The sequence below is a fragment of the Pseudorca crassidens genome, chromosome Y, assembly GCF_039906515.1.
Source record: "Pseudorca crassidens isolate mPseCra1 chromosome Y, mPseCra1.hap1, whole genome shotgun sequence".
Taxonomy (NCBI): Eukaryota; Metazoa; Chordata; class Mammalia; order Artiodactyla; family Delphinidae; genus Pseudorca; species Pseudorca crassidens.
Window position 1 is genome coordinate 9,597,091 of NC_090318.1, and position 27,065 is coordinate 9,624,155.

Sequence of the window (27,065 nt, forward strand, 5' to 3'; positions counted from 1 at the left end):
GCTGGCTTATCCTACTGTTAGCATCAGAGCACATATAAAACCACATGGATTAACTCCATGAGCGAAATCCACAAACTGAGCATCTCCTACACACTGGGCAATGGAAAATACTGAAATGGGTGGGAAAGGCTAAGACACACTCCCGCAATAAGCCCCACTCCCACCATACCCCCTCTTAAAATCCTGAGATAACCTCCAACTCCAAGCTTCTACCTGGGAAGTGAAAACAAAGCGTCTGGACCACACATCTAGTGCCCCAGTTTTTAAGGCTGCCACTCCAAGGACCACCCAGCTCTGAGAATCAATGGAGTTTTACAATTATGTATCCCTTGGGATCTCTGTGAACAAGGAAGTGTCTATTACACAAGCACACAAGTACTACCTGTGGCACACCTACTCTCAAGATAAAATAACAAATTTCTTAAGGAAAAAGAGAAAGACACCAAGGAAATTGGCTAACTTTTCAAAGAAAAGGGAAATCAATGATGTATTTGTAAGTATATATACTGTAGCAAAGATCAGGAAACAATGGTACAGCATCCAAACCGAACTCACGGTCTTTTTAATGCATAGCTGCAGGGCTAACAACAGTTTTTATATTTTTACAAGTTTATTAAAAAAAAAAGAAGGTCTTCCCTGGTGGGGCAGTGGTTGAGAGTCTGCCTGCTGATGCAGTGGACATGGGTTAGTGTCCCGGTCTGGGAGGATCCCAAGTGCTGTGGAGTGGCTGGGTCCGTGAGCCATGGTCGCTGAGCCTGCGCGTCTGGAGCCTGTGCTCCGCAACGGGAGAGGCCACAACAGTGAGAGGCCCACATACCGCAAAAAAAGAAGAAGAAGAAGAAAGGAGAAGGAGAAGGAGAAGGAGAAAAGAAGAAGAAGAGGAAGATGAAGAGGGGACTTCCCTGGTGGCGCAGTGGTTAAGAATCCACCTGCCAATGCAGGAGGCACGGGTTCGAGCCCTGGTCCGGGAGGATCCCACATGCCATGGAGCAACTAAGCCCATGCGCCACAACTACCGAGCCTGTGCTCTAGCCCTCATGAGCCACAACTACTGATCCCACGTGAGACAACTAGTGAAGACTGCGTGCCTGGAGTCCATGCTCCACAAGAAAAGAAGCCACTGCAATGAGAAGCCTGCGCACCGCAACGAAGAGTAGCCCTCACTCGCTGCAACTAAAGTCCACGCACAGCAGTGAAGACCCAACGCAGCCAAAAGTTAATTTTTGAAAAAGAAGAGTACCTGACAGAAATGAAATGTGGCCAGTTAAACCTAAAATTTAGTCAAGTCCATTAAAAAAACTTTGCCAAACTCCATAATTACAACCATTGAACTTCAGTTCTTCATACAATATGTATGATGGTGGCAAGGAAAACCTATGAAATTGTCTGCTAATATGTAGATACAATGAAAACAAAGACATTTTTAAAAAGAGTAAAATTAAGTTATATTGGAATAAGATTTGTACATTACACTTGAAAGGGTAAAATACTGTCATACTTAAGAGATCTCCAGAAAAACAGAACTTCATGATATGAGAGAAAGATCAGGGCAGGAGGGGAGGTGGGGTGACTTGTAAAGGAATTGATGAGCAAGTTCTTTAATTGGTCATAATTGTTTACCTGGTGATACAAACCTTCATTCCTGAAGGGTGTATTTACTACTTCTGTCTGGATTGTTTTTCAGTTTCCCAGTGACCTTAATTACAAGGAGCAGTAGTACTAAGAGATGCCCTGAGGAATTTCCTGTATGGCCATTGTGCAGTCCCTCTACCTTATGGCCATTATGCAACAGTAGTCCAATTTCCCCTTTCTACTTGTCAGAATGAATCACCACAGCCAGAAAAGAAACTCTTTTCTTTGCCTGTTGATTCCAATTGAGGCATAAGGAGTCCAAATTACCAGGAAGCACTAACTTTCAGCTTTCAGTTTAATGGAATCATTGGTGTGTCTACTGGTGAAAGCATTCCTCCCTTTGAAACTAACACCTCATCTCTTTCCCAGGAAAGCATAAGGTCATGGGGAAAGGAAGCTAAATTTGCTAGCAGGTCACTAAGGGTAACAGTAAGTGGTGCTGAGGTGACATCACCAAGATGGCAACACAGGTTGTTCCCAACTTCAGTCCCCCTCACTAGAAGACCAACTAACAAATACTCTGGACAACACTATGAAAATCGCAGAACATGGGGCTAAGACTGACACACATCCCTGGACCTCAAACACCAAGAGGATGTCTTAGAAGGGTAAGAGGACCAGCTATACTCTGACTACACTGCCCCTCTCCCAAACTAGCACAGCAACACACCAAGAGGGATCTATCAGGCCTATGGTCCCTCCAGTGGGCAAAGGAGAGTCCAAGGTGGATATCCAGCTCCCCCAGCATTATGAGTGACATCCAGAGCATGCACTGAAGTCTTGCCTCATGGGGATGGCAAGAAGACTATGCACTGCTTAACCAGCGGGGATCAGAATATGACTGAGGGATAGGGCTTAATAGCACTCAAATCGTGATAGAACAAGTTTCCCTTGTAGGGGTGTTAAGCAGAGAGCCCAGAAAAAGACTCTTATTTTGCAGAGCCACTCCAATGGCCACACTTGAAGAGTGAACTCAGCTCACAGTTATGCCTGATTCAGGACCCCAAACAATTACATTGCCAGCTTTGAAGACTTTTTTTACCACCTAGCTGAGGCATGGCTAATTCACAGTATGCCCTGCTCTGTCCCCAAGCCCCAACCATCAGCAAACCCAACCACGTAATCTGGGAAACTGCACAGCCCATCCTACAACAGTACTTACAACAGCACTTGAGCAAAGAGGCCAGCAAGTAACTGTGCACTACTAGAAAAAGCTGGTGGCTCCAACTGGCCAAGGCACTTGGTGCACAGTTCTGATTAAAGTCCCTAGCCAGCAAGCCATACCAGCCCTGTCTGAGCAGAAAGGCAGATTCATAGTTCCACTTACTGCTCAGTACAGCCCTAGTCTCATCTAATCAGGAATTCTAACCACAACATTTAGGAAGATGTGTCACCCATCTTACAAGCCACTTAGGATGGCGCCTGAGCACAGAACTCACCCAAAAGCACTGCACATCTGGATAACCAATGCAGCAGTCCTGTCTGGCCAAGGAAGCTGGTAGGCAGCTCTGTCAGATTAGGATGTCCAACCATCAAGCCCTAACGGCCAAGGAAACCATGCAGGGAAGCAAATTCGCAGACCTAACCAAAAACTGAGTACAGGACCATGTCCCACACTATCGATAAACCTGACCAGAGAATCCAGGCAACCAAGGAGCCCATTCTACAGCTACACATGTGCAGAAAATCAAGTGAGCACTCCTATCCAATGGTTCACAGACAGAGTGACCTCTTGACCTCAGAGCTTAGGCAATGTCTCAACACACACACAAAAACCTCATATAGCAAGCCTCACCTGCCCAAGGAGGCTGTAAACTGACCTGTCTATAATCCCAAGTTGAGCTAACTGGTGAACTGCCTCTGACAAAGAAAACCAGATAAATCTGGAAAAGGAGACCATCACTCAAATGTGCAAAGTATAAAGATTATGAAGAATCAGGTGAAACTGACACCACCAAAGGAAACCATTAAAATTTCAATAACTGAGCCAAAAGAACCAGAGACTGTGAGCTGTTTGACAAAATAATTCAGAATAATCCTCTTACAGTAGTTTATTAAACTAAAAGAACACACAGAAAGACAACTAAATGAAACTAGGAAAGCAATAATGAAGAAAACAAAAAATTCAAGAAAGAAATTTTTTTTAAGGGTCTTCTAATGAAAAATACACTAGTTGAACTAAAGAACTAAATAGAGAATTTCACCATCACACTCAACCAAGCAGAAAACAGAATCTGTTAACCAGATGACTGTCATTTTGAAATTATCCAGCTGGAGGAGTAAAAAAGAAAAGTAATTGGAAAAAAAGTTAAAAAAGCCAAGAGGACTTACGAGACATCATCTAAAGGAAACAATATTCACATTTTGTGAATGCCAGAAACATAAAACAAAAAGAAAAGGCAAGAAAAGTACATGTAAAAGAAAAATGGCCCAAAACCTCCCATATCTTGGGGGAGAAATGGATATCCTAATTGCTTAGGTCCAAAAGACTCGTAGGGTGAACTCAAAAGAATCACACCAACACACATTACAACTGTTAAAGTCAAAGACAAAAACGAATTCTGAAAGCAGCATGAGAAAAGTGACACATCATAAGCAAGACTATAAGCGGATGTATTATCAAAATCTTGGCAGGCCAGAAGAGAATGGGATAATATATTCAAAATACTTAAAGAAAAACTGTCAACCAAGATAACTATATGCAAAAATACTCTACCTGGGGGGAGAGGGGGAAACTGTCCTTTAGAAACAAAATAATACTCAAATAATGAGATAATTTCCCCAATCAAACAAAAACTAATAAAGCTCATCAACACTGCCTTACCAGAAATCCTAAAGGGAATTTTTAAGAGGAAATAAAAGGATGGTATTTAACACTGTAAAAACAGATGGGTATATTTTAAAACTCACTGGTAAAGGTAAATATGTAAGTCAAAAATCCATGTATCTAACATTGTAATGGTGGTGTGTAACTAATTTATAAGTCTAATTTTAAGTTAAAAAACAATGACGAGGGAATTCCTGGCAGTCCAGTGGTTAGGACTTGGCACTTACACTGCTGGGGCCTGGGTCCAATCCCTACTTGGGGAACTAAGATCCTGCAAGCCATGTGGTACGACCAAAACAACAACAAAACACAATGACTATAATAATTTATTATTGGATATACAACCTAAAAATATGTAAAGTAACATCATCAACTTAAAACTTTAATGGAATAAGTAAAAGTGAAAAGTTTATATTACTATTAAAGTTATTATCAGTTAAAATAGAATGTTACAAATAAAAAATACTTTAAGACTCATGGTAAACACAAAGGAAAAATTTGTAGCAGTTATCTAAAAGACTGTCATAAAGGAATCCAAGCATATCTGAAGAAAAATTTATCAAATTGCAAAGGCCAACACCAACATAGAAAAAAAGGAATAAAGAACTACAAAACATCAGAAAACATTAAAATGGAATTAGTAAATCTCACCTATCAATAAATACTTTATGTGGAAATGATTAAATTCTCGACTCAAAAGACAATAAATATTAAAAAAACAAGCAAACAAACCAAGATCCAACGACATACTGCCTAGAAGAATCTCAAGGGATAAAAAGAAATATTACTATGGCAACCAGAAGAAAGCAGCAGTAGCTATTTTTACAACAGACAAAACAGATTTTACACTAAAATTGGAGCAAGTAATATATTAAGCAAATCCCAAAAGACTTAATAGTAAAAATAAACATCAACACAAGTTAGAAACTTTAGTGCCCTACTCTCAACAGCATTTAGATCATCCAGAGACTCCATAGAGAAACAGTGAATGTGAATAACTGTATAAGCCAAATGAAAAAAGTCCCATCCAACAAAGGCATAATATATTTTTTTTTCTAAAGCACCTATGGAACATTTTCTAGGATAAATCACATACTAGGGAACAAACAATTCTTTAATAAATTTAAGAACACTAAAGTCATACCAAGTATCTTTTCAGAACACAATGGTGTGAAGTAACAGGAAGAAAACAAAAATTCACAAGTGCACGGAAATTAAACACCACACTCCAAAACAACCAATGAATCAAAGAACAAATTAAAAGAGAAATTTAGGGACTTCCCTGGTGGTCCAGTGGTAAAGAATCTGCCTTACAATGCAGGGGACGCATGTTTGATCCCTGCTGGGGTAACTAAGATCCCACAAGCCACAGGTCAACTAAGCCCATGCACCACAACTATTGAGCTCGCACACCTCCACCAGAGAGCCTGTGTGCTGCAAACTACAGAACCCACGTGCCCTGGAGCCCCGGGCGCCACAACTAGAGAGAAACCCACGCCCCGCAACAAAAGATCCTGCATGCCTCAACGAAGACCTGCTGCAACCAAAAAACTATAAAACTAAATTATAAAATAAACATTTTTTAAAAAGAGAAACTTAAAAGTATCTTGAGACAACAAAAGCACACACAACATATAAAAAACCTGACACTGGAAAAGTAGTTCTAAGACATAAATTTATAGTTAATAAAGTCTCAGATCGAGATGAAAGAAGAATCTCAAACGACTTACTTCACCCCTTAAGGAAACAGAAAAAGATCAACAACCTCAGTCCAAAGTTAGGAGAAGAATGAGAATAATGAAGATTAGAGAACAGATAAATACAATCTTCCAAGACTGAACAAGGAACAAATAAAAAATCTGAATAGACCAATAATAAGTATGGAAATTTAATTGGTAATAAAAAAATATGCCAAAAAAAAAAAATATGCCAAGACAGAAAACCCAGAAACAGACTCCTCCATTAGTGAAGTCAACCAAAGATTTAAAGAATTAATACCAACTCTTCTCAAACTCTTCCAAAAAACTTAAGATGAAAAAATACTTCCAATCTTATTTTATGAATAACCCTGATACCAAAGCCAGAGGATACTACCAATAAAAGGAAACTATAGACTAAAATCCATGGTTGAATATAAATAACAAAATTCGGAACCAGGTATCAGCAAACTGATTTCAACAACACATTAAAAGAATTATACACCATGCCCAAGTGGGATTTGACCGTGGGATGCAATGCTGATTCAACATATGCAAATCAATAAACGTGACATACCACATTCACAGAAGCAAAGAATAAAATGATATGATCAACTAAGCTGATGCAGAAATATAATTTGACAAAATTCAACATCCACTCATGATGAAAACTCAAAAACTGGATACAGTGGGAACATATGTCAACGTAATAAAGGCCATATATGGCATAACAAGACCTAACATCATACTCAACTGTGAAATTTGAAAGCTTCTCCTCTAAGATCAGGAAAAGCATCTATTCAACATAAGTACTGAAAATCCTACCCAGAATATTCAAGTAAGAAAAAAAAAAGGGCATGCAAATCAGAAAGGAAAATATAAAATACTCCCTGTTTGCAAATGACTTGATCTTATACATAGGGAGTCATAAAAACACCACCAAAAGAAAGAAAATTCAATGAATTCAGTAAAGATGCAGCATACAAGATCAACTGCAAATTTCAGTTGTTTTATACCTTAACAATTAGCTGTTAAAGAAAACAACTACATTCATAATAGTATCAAAGACAATTTAAAAACTTAAGAATAAATTTAACCAACAAGCTGAAAAATCTATATTCTGAAAACATACAAATCTCATGGAAGAAACTGAAAAGACACAAATTAAAGGAAAGATACCCATTTTCATACAAAGAACATGTTAAAATGTCCACACTACCCAAATCTTCTACAGATTCCTTTCAATCCTTATCAAGATTCTAGTGGCATTTTCTGCATTAATAGAATCAATAAAATTCATATGAAACAAAAAAAGACCCTGAATCACCAACACAATCCAAAAATAGAAGAACAAAGCTGGAGATACCAACTCTCCTGATTTCAATCTATATTACAAAACTACAGTAATCAATGAACATGATACTGGCATAAAACAGATACACAGACTCATGAAACAGAATTAAGAGTCCAGAAATAAACCCATGCATATATGGTCAGGTAATATGCTTTGACAAGGGAGCCATGAATCCTCAATGGAGAAAAGACATAACTTTTTAATAAGTGGTCCTAAGTAAATTAGAATTCACACACAAAACAATGAACACTAGAACGCTATCTTACACCATTCACAAAAACAAAGGAACAGATTAAAGATTAAAACAAAGACCTGAAACCATAAGACTCCTAGATTAAAACACAGGGGAAAAGCTCCCAGACAGCTGTCTTGGCAATGCTTTTTTTGGGTATGATACCTAAAGCACAAGCAACAAAAAATAAAGAAATGAGACTACATCAAACAGACAAACAAAAAGCCTCTCCATAACAACAGAAATGATCAACAAAATGAAAAGGCAACCTATGGAGTGGAAGAAAATTTTTGCAAACCACACGTGATAAGAAGCTAATATCCGGGCTTCCCTGGTGGTGCAGTGGTTGAGAGTTCGCCTGCCAATGCAGGGTACACGCGTTTGTGCCCCGGTTCGGGAAGATCCCACGTGCCGCGGAGCAGCTAGGCCTGTGAGCCATGGCTGCTGAGCCTGCGCGTTCGGAGCCCGCAACAGGAGAGGCCACAACAGTGAGAGGTCCACATACCGCAAAAAAAAAAAAAAAAAAGTCTGTTGTTTATAAAAAAAATAATCAGGCAAAATTTAATGAAACTACTAATTTTGTAAACAAATTATTCTGACCTTGATTCTCTGATAAAATAGGTGGTGAGAAAAATATGTTTACAATGGAAAACTATAATGTGACCTTTGGATTCAGTCTTGCATATTTACCAGTCCTTGACAAATACCTCCAATTTACACCTCTCTAAATTGGTGCTTCCAAATTTTCTCCATTCTGAGAGAAATGGAGAAATTCCATTCCATCCTTAACAATTAGCTGTTAAAGAAATACTCCCTGTTTACGAACTGAAAACCCTTTTAATAATTGGAATAATTACGAACTGAAAAGCCTTTTACCCAGAGCCCTGAAAGCTGATGTGACACGACATCATATAAATTTCAAGAATATTACCATAACAGATCATTAATGAACAAACTGACTGGTCCTCTCATAAAGTCTGTCATCACAATTCAAACCAGTAATTCTATGTATTGCCCCTGTTGTCCACACTCTACCATCTACTGATGCTTTGAGCCCATCATCTACAGATCTTGACTGTCCTCTGGAATCAGAAATGGGGTTTTTAACATTTATTCTTTGTTTTTCTGTTATTTTCACATAAATTCGCCCCTCCTTAAATGCTTGCTGCCTAGCCCTGAACTTCTATTACCGTTACTCAACAGACTATTCAGTTGGTCCTAAATGTACAAAAGGCTATAGAACAAGAAATGAACTAACATTGTTCTAAGAAGGAAGAATGTCTCTTCACTCCTTTAAACAATAGTGGGAACTAACAAACTATAGGTCAGATTCCGGAACCTGTGCCTAAGCACATCTGCACATTTCCTTCTAAAATTGCAAGAACCACATTAAGTGGGTTTAGCAAAAGTGCCTCATCCTCTGTATGTGAAACACGCAGTATCTAATCGGGGTTACTCATACTCCACTACTCACCTTGATGAGGATGGCTTAGCACAAACTGCCTTGTTATTTCTTTTAGTAATTTTCCAAAGGCTGACCCTTACAGGGCTCCTTGGCAATAAATTCCTACTTGCTCAGGCTATATTCAGAACTGACCCCGGTTCTACATTGAATATCATTTCCTCAACTGCAACAGTACTGAAAAACAATGTTTTTCCACTTTAATTCTTATCCTCCTTTGAAAAACTAACAAACAACAACTATAAAAACACCAGCAAGATAACTCCCTTGCTTGCCTGATGAATCACAGGCATGAAAATGAAATGAAAAAAGGCTATTTAATAATCTTAATGCCCCCTTCAAGGGAATCATTATTTTTGTCTCCTTGTGGAAGAATTCCTTCCTCTGGAACTAACACCTCTCAGTCATTCTAGCATGAAGTTGTAGGTACAAAAAGCAAAAATGCTGCTATTGGATAACCAGGGTAATAGTGGATGCCACTCCCAATTCCACTGTCTTGATTGCTGGACCCATGAATGCTAGCTATTAGAAAAACACCACCAATTCAGAGCATTATAAATCTCTTGGTGAACCCTGCCCCAGCTTTGCAACACACTGCCACATAACTGGCACTGTAACTGAGTCTTCAAAAGGCCCTTTCACTTCTCTATCAAGCCAGCTGCTGTTTCAGGATAATGGGGGACACGGTTAACGTCACTGAATTTCATAACATGGGAGTCCACTGCTGTATTTCTTTTCCTGTGAAGTTAGTTCCTTACTCTGAAGCAATTCTGTGTAGATTACCACAATATTAGATAAGGCATTCTGTAAATCCACGGATGTCAGTTTTGAAACACTGTCTGCAGGAAAGGCAAATTGGTATGCCAGCAAATTTCTATTCCAGTGTCGATAAATTCCTGACTCTTTCATGATGTAAGCAGTCCACTGTAATCGACCTGGCACTGAGAAGCTACATGAACACCTTAGGGAATGATGCCATATCAGGAATTGAATGTTACTGTCTGTTGCTGACAGACTGGGCACTGGCATTGGTGAGTGAAAGCCCATGGTGCTGAACACATGCAACACTTTGTCTCTGCCTCCATTAAAATTCTGTCATGTGCCTGTTGGACAATGACAGATGTGGCTGGGGAAAGAGCCTGTGCTATGCGCTTTCCATTAAGTGTACCAACGTATGTAGGAATGCCAGAAAAGAGAAAAGACAGGAAAAAAATATTTCAATAGTAAACAGCTAAAAACTTCCCGAATTTCAGGAAAAACTTTATCTGTATGTCAGCACAACTAAAACTCAAGAAGAATAAATGAAAAGACATTCAGAGACAGATCACTGTAGAAAATGTTGGAAGATCAAACACAAGGAGAAAATTCTGAAAGCAGCAAGAGAAAAAAACTCTCTTACAAAACAAAACAGAAAACCAAATCAGATTAAGCTGATTTCTCCTCAGATACTGTGATGGTGAAAGACAGTGGGCTAGCATAATCAAAGTGCTCAAAGAAAACAAACTGCCAACCAAGAACCTTCTATCCTAGCAGAGTTTTCAACTATGAAAGCTAAATATTTGTAGATTATAAGAGAGAAAGAATCCACTTCAAACACACCCACCTTACAATAAATATTACAACAAATTCTAGTGAAGTTCTTTAGGCTTAGAACAAGTGTCCATGTCAGGTTTTCAAAGCCAAAAAACGGGGGTACGGGGAGGGTGGTTTAACATCTAATTATACAGGTATGGGACACAGCAGACCACATACATATTTCTTTTCTTTCCTTCCTTCTAACTGATTTAAAAACCAGCTCTCCATATAACTATTATTATGCCAATTAATATATAGTAATATAACTTAATGATAGAACAATGAGTTAAGCTGGGAACAAAGCTATACTGGACTACAGAAAAGACTCAAGATGGTCAAGAACAAATGAAGACAAACAGATATGGGAATTTAAGAGGCTAAAATACAAAAGCCAAACATACAATCTTTTTTTCTTAAACCTCAACAAATTACATAAATTAATACTATAACAACATACTACTACATAGTTCATACACACATACGTAACAATATTAACTGCTGAAGGTCCAACAAATAAAAGAAGGCAAGTACATAATGTCATATTAAGAGTATCATTTCTATATCTCATAGGAACTAGTTTAGTATAAATCAAGGTAAAGTCATATAACTTGATATATACATGGTAAGCACTAGGGCAACCATTAAGGAAATAACTCAAAAACATATAATGAAAATACTTGAAGAAATTAATTTTAAAAATCTGTTTCATGCAGTAAAGCAAAAATAGAAGAAAAAGAGACATACAAAAGAAGTACATTGGCAGATATATATGCAATATTTTAATAATAACATTAGACAAAATTGGATTAAATAATCAATGCACAAATTATCAGACTGGATAAAATTAAAAGATCCAACTGTATGCTGTCTTCAGGAGACATACTTTAGATTGAAAAACACAGACTGTAAATAAAAAGATGAAAAGCAATGAATCATGAAAACACTGATTATAAAAATTCTGGGGGGCTTCCCTGCTGGCACAGTGGTTGGGGGTCCGCGGGTTCGTGCCCCGGTCCGGGAGGATCCCACATGCCGCAGAGCGGTTGGGCCTGTGGGCCATGGCCGCTGGGCCTGCGTGTCCGGAGCCTATGCTCCGCAACGGGAGGGGCCACAGTGGTGAGAGGCCCGCGTACCACAAAAAAACCCCCAAAACTTCTGGGGACTTCACTGGTGATCCAGTGGTAAAGAATCCACCTTCCAACGCAGGGGACACAGATTCAATCCCTGGTCAGGGAATGAAGATTCCACATGCCACGGGGCAAGTAAGCCCTCGCACCATAACTACTGAGCTCCTGCACCTCACCTAGGGAGCCTGCGTGCCGCAAACTACAGAGCCCATGCGCTTTGGAACCCACACACCACAACTACAAAGCCCAGGCGCCCTGAAGCTTGCACATCACAACTAGAAAAGAGAAAATCCACACAGCACAACTAGAGAGAAGCCCCCCACTGCAACAAAGAACCTGAGCGCCTCAACGAACGATCATGTGTGCCTCAACGAAGATCCCACGTGCCGCAATTAAGACTCACAGCCAAAAATAAAATTAAACAAATAAATAAAAATTCTGGAATGGCTATACTACTACCAAACAAAATTCTTCAAAACCAAAAGAACGTTAGTAGAAATAAAGCAGGACAATAAAAATAATTATGTGACATGGAAATGTTGGCTAACGCTACAGTTTCAAATGCTTTGTGTATAAATGTTTCACATCAACACGCTATATACACCTTAAAGACATAGTGATACATGCACAGTTCAATTATGTCTCCATAAAGCTGGAAGAAAAATTTAAATAAAATAATTTATCCACCAAAATTACATAGCAACTCTTATACATGCATCCAACAAAACATATGACACAAAACCTATAAAAATGACCCCCAAAATAAGCAATTCATCAGTAACTGGAGGCTCTATCTCCTATTCAATGTAGATGGAATCACCAGAGAGAAAGAACACAAACAGGGAATAGATAGCTTAAACAAAACTTTAACCCACCAAACTTAACCAATATTTAGAGAATACTTCAAATAAAAACAGAATATACATATTCCTCTCATACACATTAAACATTCTCCAAGATAGAACAAATATTATGCTGCAAAATAAATCTGAGTAAAAGATGAATTGAAATAATATGAAGTATGTTCTTTGGACAAAACAAAATGAAATTTTTAAAAATAATATCAGAAAAAAAATGTGGAAATTAAAGAATATATTCCTGGGCTTCCCTGCTGGCGCGCAGTGGTTGACAATCTGCCTGCTAATGCAGGGGACACGGGTTCGAGCCCTGGTCTGGGAGGATCCCACGTGCCGCGAAGCAAGTAGGCCTGTGAGCCACAACTACTGGCCTGCGCGCCTGGAGCCTGTGCTCTGCAACAAGTAAGGCCGCGATAGTGAGAGGCCCGCACACCGTGATGAAGAGTGGCCCCCACTTGCCACAACTAGAGAAAGCCCTCACACAGAAACGAAGACCCAACCCAGCAAAAATAAATAAATTAATTAATAAACACCTACCAGGGTTTCCCTGGTGGCGCAGTGGTTGAGAGTCCGTCTGCCGATGCAGGGGACACAGGTTCGTGCCCTGGTCCAGGAGGATTCCCACATGCTGCGGAGCAGCTGGGCCCGTGAGCCATGGCCGCTGAGCCTGCGCGTCCGGAGCCTGTGCTCCGCAACAGGAGAGGCCACAACAGTGAGAGGCCAGCGTACCGCAAAAAAAAATAATAATAAAATAAAATAAAACAAAATAAAATAAACACCTACCAACAACATCTTAAAAAAAAAAAGAATACACTCCTGAATAACCAGTAAGTCAAACTAAGAATCAAATTCTCAATAGACACAGAAAAGAAATCTGACCAGGGTCTTCCCTGGTGGCGCACTGGTTGAGAGTCCGCCTGCTGATGCAGGGGACACGGGTTCGTGCCCCTGTCTGGGAAGATCCCACATGCCGCGGAGCAGCTGGGCCCGTGAGCCATAGCCACTGAGCCTGCGCGTCCGGAGCCTGTGCTCGGCAAAGGGAGAGGCCACAACAGTGAGAGGCCCGTGTACCGCAAGAAAAAAAAAGAAATTTGACCAAACACATCACCTTTTCATGATTAAAAAAACATAACTGAATAAAATTAGAAAGAAACTTCAAATTGATAAAAGATAGCTAAGAGGGCTTCCCTGGTAGCGCAGCAGTTAAGAATCCACCTGCTGCTCTATTTACAATAGCCCGGAGATGGAAACAACCTAAGTGCCCATCATCGGATGAATGGATAAAGAAGGTGTGGCACATATATACAATGGAATATTACTCAGCCATAAAAAGAAATGAAATTGAGCTATTTGTAATGAGGTGGATAGACCTAGAGTCTGCCATACAGAGTGAAGTCAGAAAGAGAAAGACAAATACCGTATGCTAACACATGTATATGGAAAGTAAGAAAAAAAAATGTCATTGAGAACCTAGGGGTAAGACAGGAATAAAGACACAGACCTACTAGAGAACGGACTTGAGGATATGGGGAGGGGGAAGGGTGAGCTGTGACAAAGCGAGAGAGAGGCATGGACATATATACACTACCAAACGTAAGGTAGATAGCTAGTGGGAAGCAGCCGCATAGCACAGGGAGATCAGCTCGGTGCTTTGTGACCGCCTAGAGGGGTGGGATAGGGATGGTGGGAGGGAGGGAGATGCAAGAGGGAAGAGATATGGGAACATATGTATATGTATAACTGATTCACTTTGTTATAAAGCAGAAACTAACACAGCATTGTAAAGCAATTATACCCCAATAAAGATGTTAAAAAAAAAAAAAAGAATCCACCTGCCAATGCCAGGGGACATGGGTTCGAGCCCTTGTCCGGGAAGATTCCACATGCAGTGGAACAACTAACCCCATGCGCCACAACTACTGAGCCTGCGCTCTAGAGCCCGTAAGCCTCAACTACTGAGGCCCGCAAGCCTAAAGTCCCTGCTCCATAACAAGAGAAGCCACCGCAATGAGAAGCCCCACGCACTGCAACGAGAGAGTAGCCCCTGCTCGCCATAACTAGAGAAAGCCCGTGCGCAGCAACGAAGATAAATAAAATAAAATAAATAAGTTAAATAAATAAATGTTTAAAAAGATAGAAATAAGTGTCAAGTGATGAACTTCCCTGGTGATCCAGTGGTTGGGAGTCTGCTTCCCAATGCAGGGGACACAGGTTCGATCCCTAGTCGGGGAACTAAGATCCCACATTCTGCAGGGCAACTAAGCCTGCGTCCTGGAACTACTGAGCCCACACACTGTGGAGCCCACATGATGCAACTAGGGAGCCCACGTGCTGCGACTACAGAGCCCACACGCTCTGGAGCCTACGTTCCACAACCAAAGAGAAGCCCGTACACCACAATGAAAGATCCCGCATGCCACAACTAAGACCCGACACAGCCAAAAAATAAATAAATAAATATTTTTTAAAAATTAAAAGTAAAGTGAAATTATGAAAATAATTCTATTTATAATAAAATATGGTTCAACTATATGTTATCCACAAGACAAAATTTACATTCAAAGATACAAGTAGTTTAAAAGAAATAGTTTTTCATGTGTGGTACCAACACAAAAACAGGCATAAAAGATCAACAGAACCGAAAGTTTAGAAATAAACTGTTTTCCGTTTCTTTGAACAGAAAGTCTAGAAATAAACCAACAGATTTGTGGCCAAGACTGGTGACAACAGTGTCAAGATCATCCAGTTGGGGAAAGAATTTTCTTTTCAACAAACACTGCTAGGACAACTACATATCCACCTGTAAAACAATAAAGTTGAAACCTTACCTTACACCACACACAAAAAAATTAACTTAAAATGATCAAGAACATAAGAGTTAGAGCTAAAACTACAAAACCTTTAAAAGAAGAATGTGGATAAAACTTTATGACTTGGATTGGTACTGTATATATGGTACAAGCAACAAAAGAAAAAAAAAGCTATATGGGAATTCATAACAAAACTTTTGTGCCTCAAAGAACTCTATTAAACATGAAAAAAAGACAACCTAGAGAATAAGAAAACATCAGCAAGTCAACTAGATATATAAATAATATTGCAACTCAATTTAAAAGGGGCAAAGAATCTGAATAGACATTTCTCAAAACAAACAAACACCAATGTCCAACAAACAAACAAGAAGATGTTTTAACACTATTAGTCATAAGGGCAATGAAAATGAAAACTAAAGTGAGAAAACATGTTACACCCATTAGGATGGTGGAATTTAGAAAAGACAGAACAAATGTTGGCAAGAATACGGAGAAAATTAGGTCTTCCTACAATGAGTCAGAATGTAACATGGTGGAATCACTCTAGAAATTAGTTTAACAGATCATCAAAAAGTTAACAGCACAGCAAAATTCAACTCTGAGGTATACTTCCAAAAGGAATGAAAATATGTCTTCAAACAAAAACAGGGACACAAATGCTCAGATCAGCATGATTCATAGCCAAGGAGGAGAGACAGCAAATGTCCATCAACCGACGGAATAAATAAAATTAATATCCATAAATTGTAATTTATAGTTCTAAAAAGGAATGAAGTACTACTGCTGATACATGCTACAGCAGACACAAACCTTGAAAACACTAAGTGAAAAAAGGAGTCCAGACTAGACAAACATACAGAAACACAAAGTAAATGAACACTTTCTTAAGAAAGGGATCATGGGGGACTGAGAGAGAATACTTATTCTCATTATTGTATGATAAAAATATTTTATATAGTCTAAAATCAAAGGTGGTAAAGGATACACAAACTTTGTGAATATATTAAAAATAATTAAATTGTACCCTTCAAATGGATGTATTCTATGGTAGATGAATCATACTTCTATAATACTGTTATAAAAAAAGAATAGTAGTAAACCTAAATAAACTTATGTGAATGTTTCTGGATTAAATAAACCTTCATACTTAACTGTTTCTTTCCACTCCAAGTACTTCACAAAAGCCAGCAACAATTTCAGTTACATTAGGGGTCAACACATGGGTTTTCAAACTCCTTGGGTAACCTAAAATTTCTTTGCAGGTAACATAACACTACCTATAACTAATTCTCATAGAAGTGATATATAGAACGGATATTATAGGTTATATCCTATTATAAGATAAATTTGTTTTGAAAAGCAATCTATTATTTAGCTATCTGTATCATATTTGAAAGCACATATGCATTGAAAGATTAATCTGCTAGCTAGTTAAACTTTACTGCTTAAATTAAGATAAAACAGTGGATAATTTATCCTTACACTCCATTCTTACTTAGGTAGATTTTCTAACATGGATGACTTTAATTCTCCTCAGAGATACAACCATAGCCTTTTAGCCTGATTCACCCATCTTTAAAATCACCATTATGCATCCTTCATCTATTCCCAGCTACACACTTTTAAAAAAGGAACAGATTTTTTTTTACTTGATTTTGTTATTAAAGTATCACACTTAGAATGTCTTTTTAATTAGTCAGAAAAATACTAATTACGAACAATATACTTCACACAAAACAGCTGGCACAAAATACCTTTCTCCCCCTTTCCATGTTCCTTACTTAGAATTAGTATTTCATATAATTTGCCCCAAAATAACAAAATTGGTATTCAAAGGTGCACTAACCTTCCAGTAGTCAGACTGTAAACTGTAGTATCTCTGATAAGCAGATAATGCTGAAAAAGGGAAAATAGTTATTAGTCCAATTATGTCCTATTTAAAAAGCCACAACACAGATTTTAATATTTTAATACAAGCTGCCCATCATACCTGCCTTTCCACAAACAGTTATATAAACAGCAAACAATTTAAAGTTTATGCCCTACCAAGTTAATCACCTATGGAAATAATAATTATAATGGAAAAATAAATAACCTACAGGAGACCAGGTATATAAACCATCATCAAATCTCATCCTTGCACTTAGAAAAATGTAAAACCTTGGCACTTACTTTAATTCACTTGATCTCCCTGATCAACCAAATGTCATGAAAATTTTCTAAGTCTGTTTTTACACACTATAATGAATTTTCTCAAAATCCAACACTTTCCAGAAAGATAAAACCTGAGCTGTAATAAACCCTTGTTTCTGGTGCTTTCTTTCACATAATCAATATCATCTTGGGCTACTAGCTTCAATATAATTCCAAGATGGTTATTCCCACACTCCCTAACCATCTAAAGGCAAAAAAGTCTGGAATCACATAAAGAAGTTCCTGTCAGCCTAAAAAAAAGGCACATAAGAAAAGGCACATAAGGCAAAAAGGTAAATAGGAAGTCACATAAGCCAGGGCTCCCCAGCCGCCGGGCTGTGAACTAGTACAGTCCTTGGCGTGTTAGGAACAGGGCCATACAGCAGGAGGTGAGCAGCAGAAAAGCAAGCAAAGCTTCACGTGCCACTACACGTCGCTCACATTACCACATGAACCATCTGCGACCACTGCTACCCCACTATCCCACCCCCCATCTGTGGAAAAATCCACGAAACCGGTCCCTGGTGTCAAAAAGGTTGGAAACCGCTAAGATAAGCACATCAGAATTAGTGGGGACATTCTTTAAAACTAAGAACAACAGGAAACTCCATCGTGATTCCAAAGGAATAAGAATGTCTTTGAACTATTTGTTAAAGTTCCCAAGGGACAACGTTTAGAATGAAATACACTTAGGAATGAACACTGCCTTAAAGTCAAAGTAAAATAAGAATATTACACTACACGAAAGGAAGAGCAGATTGTACACAAGTATTGTAACACTGAGGATTTTCATATCTTCAACAATCATTTTTATGAATTTCAGACATTTTCTCAATAAAGCCAAAAACATCTAATATCCTTTCATGAAAATAACTAGAGTTAAGAGAAAACAAGACTTAATGAGAAAAACTTGCTTTTTCAAGTATTATCATAAAATTATAATAATAATAATTTCAAGATAACCAAATGTGTGGTTAAAAGACACTACTATATATGCTAATCACTGCGTACAACACATCTGAGAACGGACTGACTAAAATATTTGTTTTTACAAAAAAATTTGAAGGCTAACACAAGAAGTCACAGATTACCAAAGCAGACACTCACGGAGAGAATCAACCCTAGAAACAAGTGTCAGGGTACAAAAGTTCATGGCAGACATGCCTGAGATTTAAACATCCAGGGCTCCCAGGCAAACGAGGAGCCCCACAATACTCCAAGACTTTCTTCTAGGGGCCCAGTAATATTGCCACATGTTAACCTGAGAAAAAGCTCCACAAGCTTCTGGCCAAAGAATGGGAAAAAGAACAATTTTTAAATACCCCAGAGCATTCTGGTCGTAACAATCCGGAAAGTAAGAAAAATAATTCCAGCCCACTCCAGTCATCCTATCCAACCTAGAAGGAAGAAAACTGAGAAATTCTGATGCAATTCACTTTGCAAAGGCATAGGCTAACTAAAAAGACTGAGACCTAATCATAAGACTACAGAACACTTTTCCCTCCCCTAACACCTTGCTACCCCATTACTAAAGGCCTATTTACAGCAGTTCTTTTTAACTCGACATGGTACATCATGTCGAGATACCAAGAAAAAATTACAAGGCACACCAAAATAAAAAAAAAAGAGAGAGAGATAGAAAGAAGCAAGGGGCACAGCAAGCATCAGAAACAGATGTGGCACTGATGTTGGAATTATCACATCAGGAAATTTAAAACAAGTACAACTAATATGCTAAGGATATGTAATATATAAAGTAGAGAGCATACAAGAATGGAAAAACAATGTAAACAGAGATATAGAAGGCCAACAATTTCAAGTAGAAATGCTAAAGATCAAAAACACTATAACAAAAATTATGAGAGTCGCAGTAGATTAGATAGATACTGCTAAGGAAACGGTATCTGAGATAGAGGATTTATCAAAAAAATCCTCAAAAACCCCTAAAAAGGGAAGATGGGGGAAAAAAGAACATAATATCCAAGGCTGTGGGACAACTAGCAAAGGTTTAACAAATGTGTTACTATCCTAACAAAAGATAAAGAAATACTATACTATCAAAAGATAAATAAAGGAAGAGAGCACAGGAATTATTTGGAACAATAATGAATAAGAATTTCCCCCAAATTAATGTGAGACAATAGACTATAGATTCAGGAAGCTCAGAGAACACCAAGCAGGGAAAATGACCAAAGCAAAAAAATACACTGAGGCATATTTTCAAACTGCAGAAAATGTTTATTTTAAAAAAAAAAAAAAAAAGACCATGGATACATGGATAGTAAGGCTAATGTATCTTTTGTTTTGTTTTTTTGACTGTAATAATAAGAACTGTATTGAATGATGTCTTGAGAGGGGAAAAGTAGTGGATAGGAATGATGACAACAGAAACAGCTCGGAAAAGATAATTCAAACCTATCTTCAGTTAACAAAGCCAATTATTGACATATAAAGAAATGGGGAAAGTCAAGAAAATAGATGCTTCTAAATCTGTTGATGAAGTTTTTGATGAAGCTGTGAAGATTTTTGACAAAGAAGGCTAACTCTAAACCTGAAAGCATCCTTTAAATAATGCTTGAAAATACTGCTTTGATAGCTGCTATCACAACCCGTTTTTTACATCTCAATTAATGTAATCGAGATGTATAATTACATCTCAATTAATGGCCAGAAAGTACGTAATAAGACAAATTAAATTTTTAATATTTTTTTTGGAGGGGGAGGGTCACAGGAGTAGACAGTAAATTTGAGTCTAACTTCATCTTAGTTACGGTGCTCACAAAACAAAAAAGGGCATTAGCTAGTTTTTGTTTTTACTCAAAAAGAATATCCCTTTTATTAGTTTATAGTTTATGCCTTCTGTGACCAAAACTTTTAGTATGTCTATCCCTTAGTAATTACAACATGCTTGGATTAGAGATTCCCCGCGTCTTTTTCTCTTGAAGGTTTTAAATTCCCAGCATATTAAATTGTAGGCCAAATTCCAAAAGAACTTTTCATGAGGTCAGTTCCAGCACAATGTGTTTGGTAAACTAACTCATGAAATGAATTCCCATAAGTGTTTGAGTATTTATCAAATAACTGACCATTTCCGATAGAAAAGTAAGAAAACTTAGGCTTCGTTTTACTGCAACTTGTACAAAGTTGTGTGACAGGGCACAGTCTTTGCTTCCAGGGATTGGGATGGGGGCACTGCGGGGACCTGGCAGAATTATCACCTTTATTCTGACATAAATCTGAGGGTAAGGGGCAAGCATCACACCCTGGACATGTATTCCTTATGCTCTATTATATAATGTTATTAATGATTAAACTGATCTTAACAAAATTCCTAGCAGTGGAACCTTGAAATGCATGTACTTAGATTTATGGTCAAATTTTTTAGTTAGCATTTTAATTTTACTTCAAAGTTATTTTCTTTGTTTTCCAGACTAAGCATAGGGTTAGTACAAAGGAGACCAAATCTAATGGTTACATTTCCCATTTGTATTTTATTTTCTTGAATATTTTTTTCATAGTACTTTAAGAAGATTTAAAAATCAATGCACTTTGGTCAGAAAAACAACACATTTATCGTATTTAAAAAACACACAAAGAACTCTTGAAACTCAACCATGGGAAAACAGCCTGATAAAAAATGCACCAGAGAACTTAACAAACACCTCACCAAAGAAGAGATACAGAGGGTAAAAAATCATAAGATGCTTTCCATCATGTCATCAGGGAAATGCAAATTAAAGCTATATACTTATTTAGAAAGGCCAAAATCAAAAACACTGACCATACCAAATAATGGCGAGGCTGTGGAACAGAAACTCTCATTCATTCCTAGGGAAAGCAAAAATGGTACAGCCAATGGAAAACAGTCTGGCAGTTTCTTACAAAGCTTACACATACTGCTATCATATGATCCAGCAATCATACTTTTTACCCAAAGGAGATGAAAACTTTATATCACTATGAAAATCTGCACATGGAGTTGCCTCTTGCCCAAGTTCCCATTTTAAAGTTTAGATATCTCCCTTTAAGGAAACAGGCTGTCAATCTTTCTTTCTCCAGCTCATCAACATGCTGCAGAAGCTATATTCCAAGCAAGTGCAAATGACAGCTAGGGCTACTTTGCTCTACAAGCTCACATTCATGGGATGGAAGCTCTAATGCACAAACAGCAGAGAAACCTATGTTCTCTAATTGCCCTTACCTATATCATACATGGAGGGAGACTCCATGTCAGGAGAGGCAAGGTACCTGTCTAACACCTGCTACTATATCAGAGGATCATTCCAAAAGAACAAGGCCATTTATCCCACACTCCAGTCCTGGAAAACTGAGGCAGAGGTTCTATGTTATAGAACACAGAACTCAGTGGCTGTCCCTAAATGACTGAATTTACAAGGAAAAGAGGTTAGAAAAGTTAAAAACTAACACTATTGTTGAAACCAATGTAAACTTTTTCATATTAAGTAATTAAGAGGAGGTTGTTAGCTCTAAGAAAGCAAAAATCAAGTACCTGACAAACGAGTTGTACCCACAATACTATATAAATAACTCTCAAAACTCAATAATAAAACATATAAAACAAAAAGTGTAATAATAAAAGAAAAACATCACAGACTAAGACAGCAAATAAGCACAGGAAAAGATGTTCACCATCATTATGGAAATGAATCATACTAACAATAACAAGTTCTGACAAAGATAAAGAGCAACCATGATTCTCATAAACTGCTATTGTAAATGCAAACTTGGAACAGCTACTTTGGGAAATCATAAGCAATTTGCTGTAAAGTTATAACAAACTTACCAGCAATGCACTGACCCAGAAATTCACTCCTAAGTGAAATTAAAACTTAAATTCATACAAAAACCGGTATGTAAAAATTTTAGGCACTTTTTCCACAACTGCCAAACTTCCTTCAATCGGTGTTGGGGTACACAAACTGTCGAACATCCAGACTACAGACTATTGTTCAGCAATACCAAGTAAATATCAATACACCCAATAACATGAAGAAATCTCAAGTGTGTCATGCTAAATTAACAAAGTTCAAACTCAAAACATTGTCTAAAATCATCCTAACAGAAAACAAAGCCCAGGTCTCTGATAATTCTGTGGCGTCAACGTATCAGAACTGTACTATTTGCCTCCAAACTTCTTAGGTGAAAGAGAAAAATGCTAAATACACAGATCACTCATGGTACTTTTAATAAAGGATAGTTCATTAATTATTTTAAGTCTTTATTGAATTGGTTACAATATTGCTTCTGTTTCAGGCTTTCGCTTTTTTGGCCCCAAGACATATGGGAGCTTAGCTCCCAGACCAGGAATTGAACCCACACCCCGCTGCATTGAAAGGCAAAGTCTCAACCACCCGACTGCCAGGTAAGTCCCTAAAGGATGGTTTAAAAAGAAGTAATTTTAGAGCTTCCCTGGTGGCGCAGTGGTTGAGAGTCCGCCTGCTGATGCAGGGGACACGGGTTCATGCCCCGGTCCGGGAAGATCCCATATGCCGCAGAGTGTCTGGGCCCGTGAGCCATGGCTGCTGAGCCTGCGCGTCCGGAGCCTGTGCTCCGCAATGGGAGAGGCCACAACAGTGAGAGGCCTGCGTACCGCAAAAAAAAAAAAAAAAAAAAAAAAGTAATTCTAAAAGACCCAACTAACTTTTTTATAAAACTATAAATGAAAAATGCAAATAAAAATCAAATCAAGCCAAAGTATCAAATACAGACCAAATTTTTGTATCTAATATTTAATGAGTAAGTTGACACATGATTCAAAACAATTATTAAAAATTATCCTTCTGAAAGAACATCTCTCTGTGCCCATGGGCATACATAATCAATCAGTGTTCAACAGTTCTAGTCAGTGAAGCATATAAAGCTGAGTATGAACTTAAAACCACTGCAGGCACCAAAACAAATTATAAACAAAGTATATATCACTGAGACAGGTTGAGAACTGGGACCCTTTACTGCAGTGCTTGCTCCTCTACCTGTGCAACAATAAGGGACTAAAAATAACTGTGCACATGTACAGTTGGGGCAAATTATGAACAAGTTACAAAAAGACCAAAAACCACCTACCACAAGGTGCCAGGAGAAAAAACGGTACTGTGCACAATTTCCTGCACACAGCACCAATAAAGGGAATGAGCAGACCACCCAAGCCACCTCTCTGGCCTGACCCCTAGATCCGCCCCTACCCTCACCCCATTTAAGGGACCAGCTTATCCCCCTTAGGGAGTAAGCCACGGAACCTGTTAACTTGTTTCTGCTCCCCCCCCCGCCGCTGCAGTACTGAGTCCCAATAAAACTTTGCCTTTATTTCTCTTCTAGCCTCTTATCAATTTCTACAGATAAAGTCCAAGAACTATGGTCAGTAACATCACCAGCATATTTTATACCTTTTTATGACAACATATTAATGTCAGTACTAAATTTCCCTAATATATTGCTTAGCTAAACTTAAAAATTTTTTGTTTTTAGTACAATTATCAATAGCAGAGAACCATGAAACATACTAACTACAGACTTAAATGACAAAGAAAGGTATATACTATACTAGTGCATAAAACTGTAATACGAAAGAACAATTCTGACTCCATATTAGATGTTTTTTATTTTAATCTGTATTCTATTGCTTTTGCTTTGAGTTAAATTCAGGCCCATAGCCTGAAATATAGAGGATAGCCTATTCTCAAGGCTCTGACCTTTAAGAGTATACCACTTTTCCATTCACATAGAAATAAAAAGTTGCAGAACAGAGAATAACATATTTTTTGCTGGAGGTTTACAGGAACATCATGACCTGACCTGAGTGGACAACTATAAGAACAAAGGATTCCGATACCGAAAAGTATGCAACAAACAGCCACTACTTTCCTCTTTTAGTATAAAAGAAGCCTGAATTCTGACTGGGGTAAGATGGTTCTCTAGGACAGTGGTGCCTAACTTTTTTGGCACCAGGGACCAGTTTCGTGGAAGACAATTTTTTCATGGACAGGGCGGGGGTGGGTGGGGGTGGTCAGGCAGTAATGTGAGGGATGGCGAGCGGCAGATGAAGCATCACTCCCTCTAGTGATCGGGGATTGGGGACCCCTGCTCTAGGATATTAGTCTACCATCTTCTCGGTCTGCTGGCTTTCCAAATAAAGTCATTACCCCTTGCCCTACCAGCTCATCTCCCAATTTAATGGCCTGTTGTGTGGCAAGTAGAACAAGTTCACACTCCGTAACGAAACTAGTACAGTATTATTAAAGCAAAGCATGGACAATAAGTATTCATTACTAAAAATAACCTAAGCTGAAGTAACATAATCAATTTTCTGATTTTGAAAAAGTTCAAATTTTAGAGAATTTTTAAGGGCCTAAAGGAAAGAAAGTATCAAGCTGAGAAATTAAGAGTTAAAGATACACTTTAAATGCTAAGCTAAAGAGATTCCCAGGTGGCACAGTGGTTAAGAATCTGCCTGCCAATGCAGGGGACACGGGTTCAAGCCCTGGTCCAGGAAGATCCCACATGCCGCGGAGCAACTAAGTCCGTGTGCCACAACTACTGAGCCTGCGCTCTAGAGCCCGTGAGCCACAACTACTGAGCCTGCGTGCCCCAACTACTGAAGCCCGTGTGCGTAGAGCCCGTGCTCTGCAACAAGAGAAGCCACCGCAATGAGAAGCCCACGCACCGCAACGAAGAGTAGCCCCTGCTCGCCACAACTAGAGAAAGCCCACACGCGGAACGGAGACCCAGTGCAGCCAAAAATAAATAAATTTATAAAAGAAAAAAAATGCTAAGCTAAAAATTTAACTTCTAGGACAAGGGTTCTCCAAGTTTAATCCCAGATGACTCAGTTACCAATTCCACTAGGAAATCCACATCCTCAGGCCCTATCTCAGATATCAGTGAGTGAGAAAATCTGGGACTGGATCCCATCAATTGGTGTTTAACACACTGTAGGTTTCTGATACACTCTGAAATTTGATAAGCATTGTTTTAGGGGCTCAGAAGTGAAACTTCTACAAAGGGAGTTTGGAGCAGCTGGGCCCGTAAGCCATGGCCGCTGAGCCTGTGCGTCCGGAGCCTGTGCTCCGCAACGAGAGAGGCCACAACAGTGTGAGGCCCACGTACCACAAAAAAAAGAGAAAAAGAAAAATAACAAAAAAAATCAGACAAAGGTATGTCACTGATCAAATAAAATTTATATTTTAAGGCAGGACAAGAGAATTTAAACATAAAATTCTCTCTGTGTGTCCATCTGAACCTCCTCCCTCTATCCCTAATGTGCAGGGTGCAATCTGCATTACACATTAACCAGACCTTCTTAAAGACTGGAGTGCCTGCTGAACCACAAGGTTAATTTTTTTCCAGTCTTCTAATGCTAGCAAATGTAACTTAAATAATAGTGCTCTTTCCAACTCTGTAGGGGTCCATGGTAACTTGCTGCTAGACTACACATCCTTGGTGAATTTTATGTAAAATGTCAGTATGTCATGTGATATATGATCCTTTGTCTCCTTTGTCTTGAAAATGTATTATGACTCTGCCTTCGACTTCTAATAGAACACTTCTCAGAGTGTCTGTCTCCTGGGTTATAATCCTCGATTTGCCTCAAATAAAATTATTTGTTTCTCTTCTTTATTTGGTTATTAATTCAAGTTTCATCAATATTTCCTTGGTGTAGCTGGCAAAATAACAGAGATGGGACACCTGGAGTCTACCCTGAACCAGCGCTTGCTACCAGCACAGGCCCTATGCCCCACCCCCATTCTCAGTATTCCTTAGGTGCTTTAGTGAGTTCTCCTGATATCCAAACATCATTGCTTTAAATGATGTCCTGAATTTTATTCGAATTGGTTTTCCTGGGACTTGGAGTCCTAAGGGGATACCAGTACATTTCCTGGGCAGGGGACACAGGGGAAACTGTAAAGTGAGCTGCGTTGGCCAGCCTCTTTTTTTAAATCTGTCTTAAATTGGAAAGATTATACATATGTGGTCTGAACTAACTGTTTGCTGGTGAAATGACAGACTGACCCTGCTCTGCTCAAAATAACAGAGACTTTTGCTCCTTCTGACCACAAGGAGTTCTCAGCTAACTGAGAATCTAGCAGAAGTGTCTGAGGATCAATCCTCTGCCATGTACTAGACCTACAGGAGATCCAACTACAACTACTAAGTAAATTCGGGAAGGGGGTGGGGGGAGACACAGACACAAGGGCACATGTACAATAAGGCTGATCACCTAGTGCTCTGAGCACCCACAGCAGTTTTAGACTGTTGGAGAGAGAAACCAACACATATAG

General features: G+C 38.6%; 1 protein-coding gene across 5 annotated transcripts in view; it reads right to left on the bottom strand.

Annotated features, from left to right (window-relative positions):
• Positions 1-27,065, bottom strand: part of LOC137217862 (lysine-specific demethylase 6A-like) — a 163,793-nt gene that overhangs the window by 101,931 nt on the left and 34,797 nt on the right. For 4 of the 5 annotated variants that reach the window (XM_067724852.1, XM_067724853.1, XM_067724851.1 and 1 more), the window contains exon 4: positions 17,423-17,472. In XM_067724852.1, the coding sequence (XP_067580953.1) occupies positions 17,423-17,472 (50 nt within the window). Of the gene's footprint in view, positions 1-17,422; positions 17,473-27,065 lie in introns of those variants that run through there. The other variant, XM_067724855.1, reaches the window with a different exon arrangement.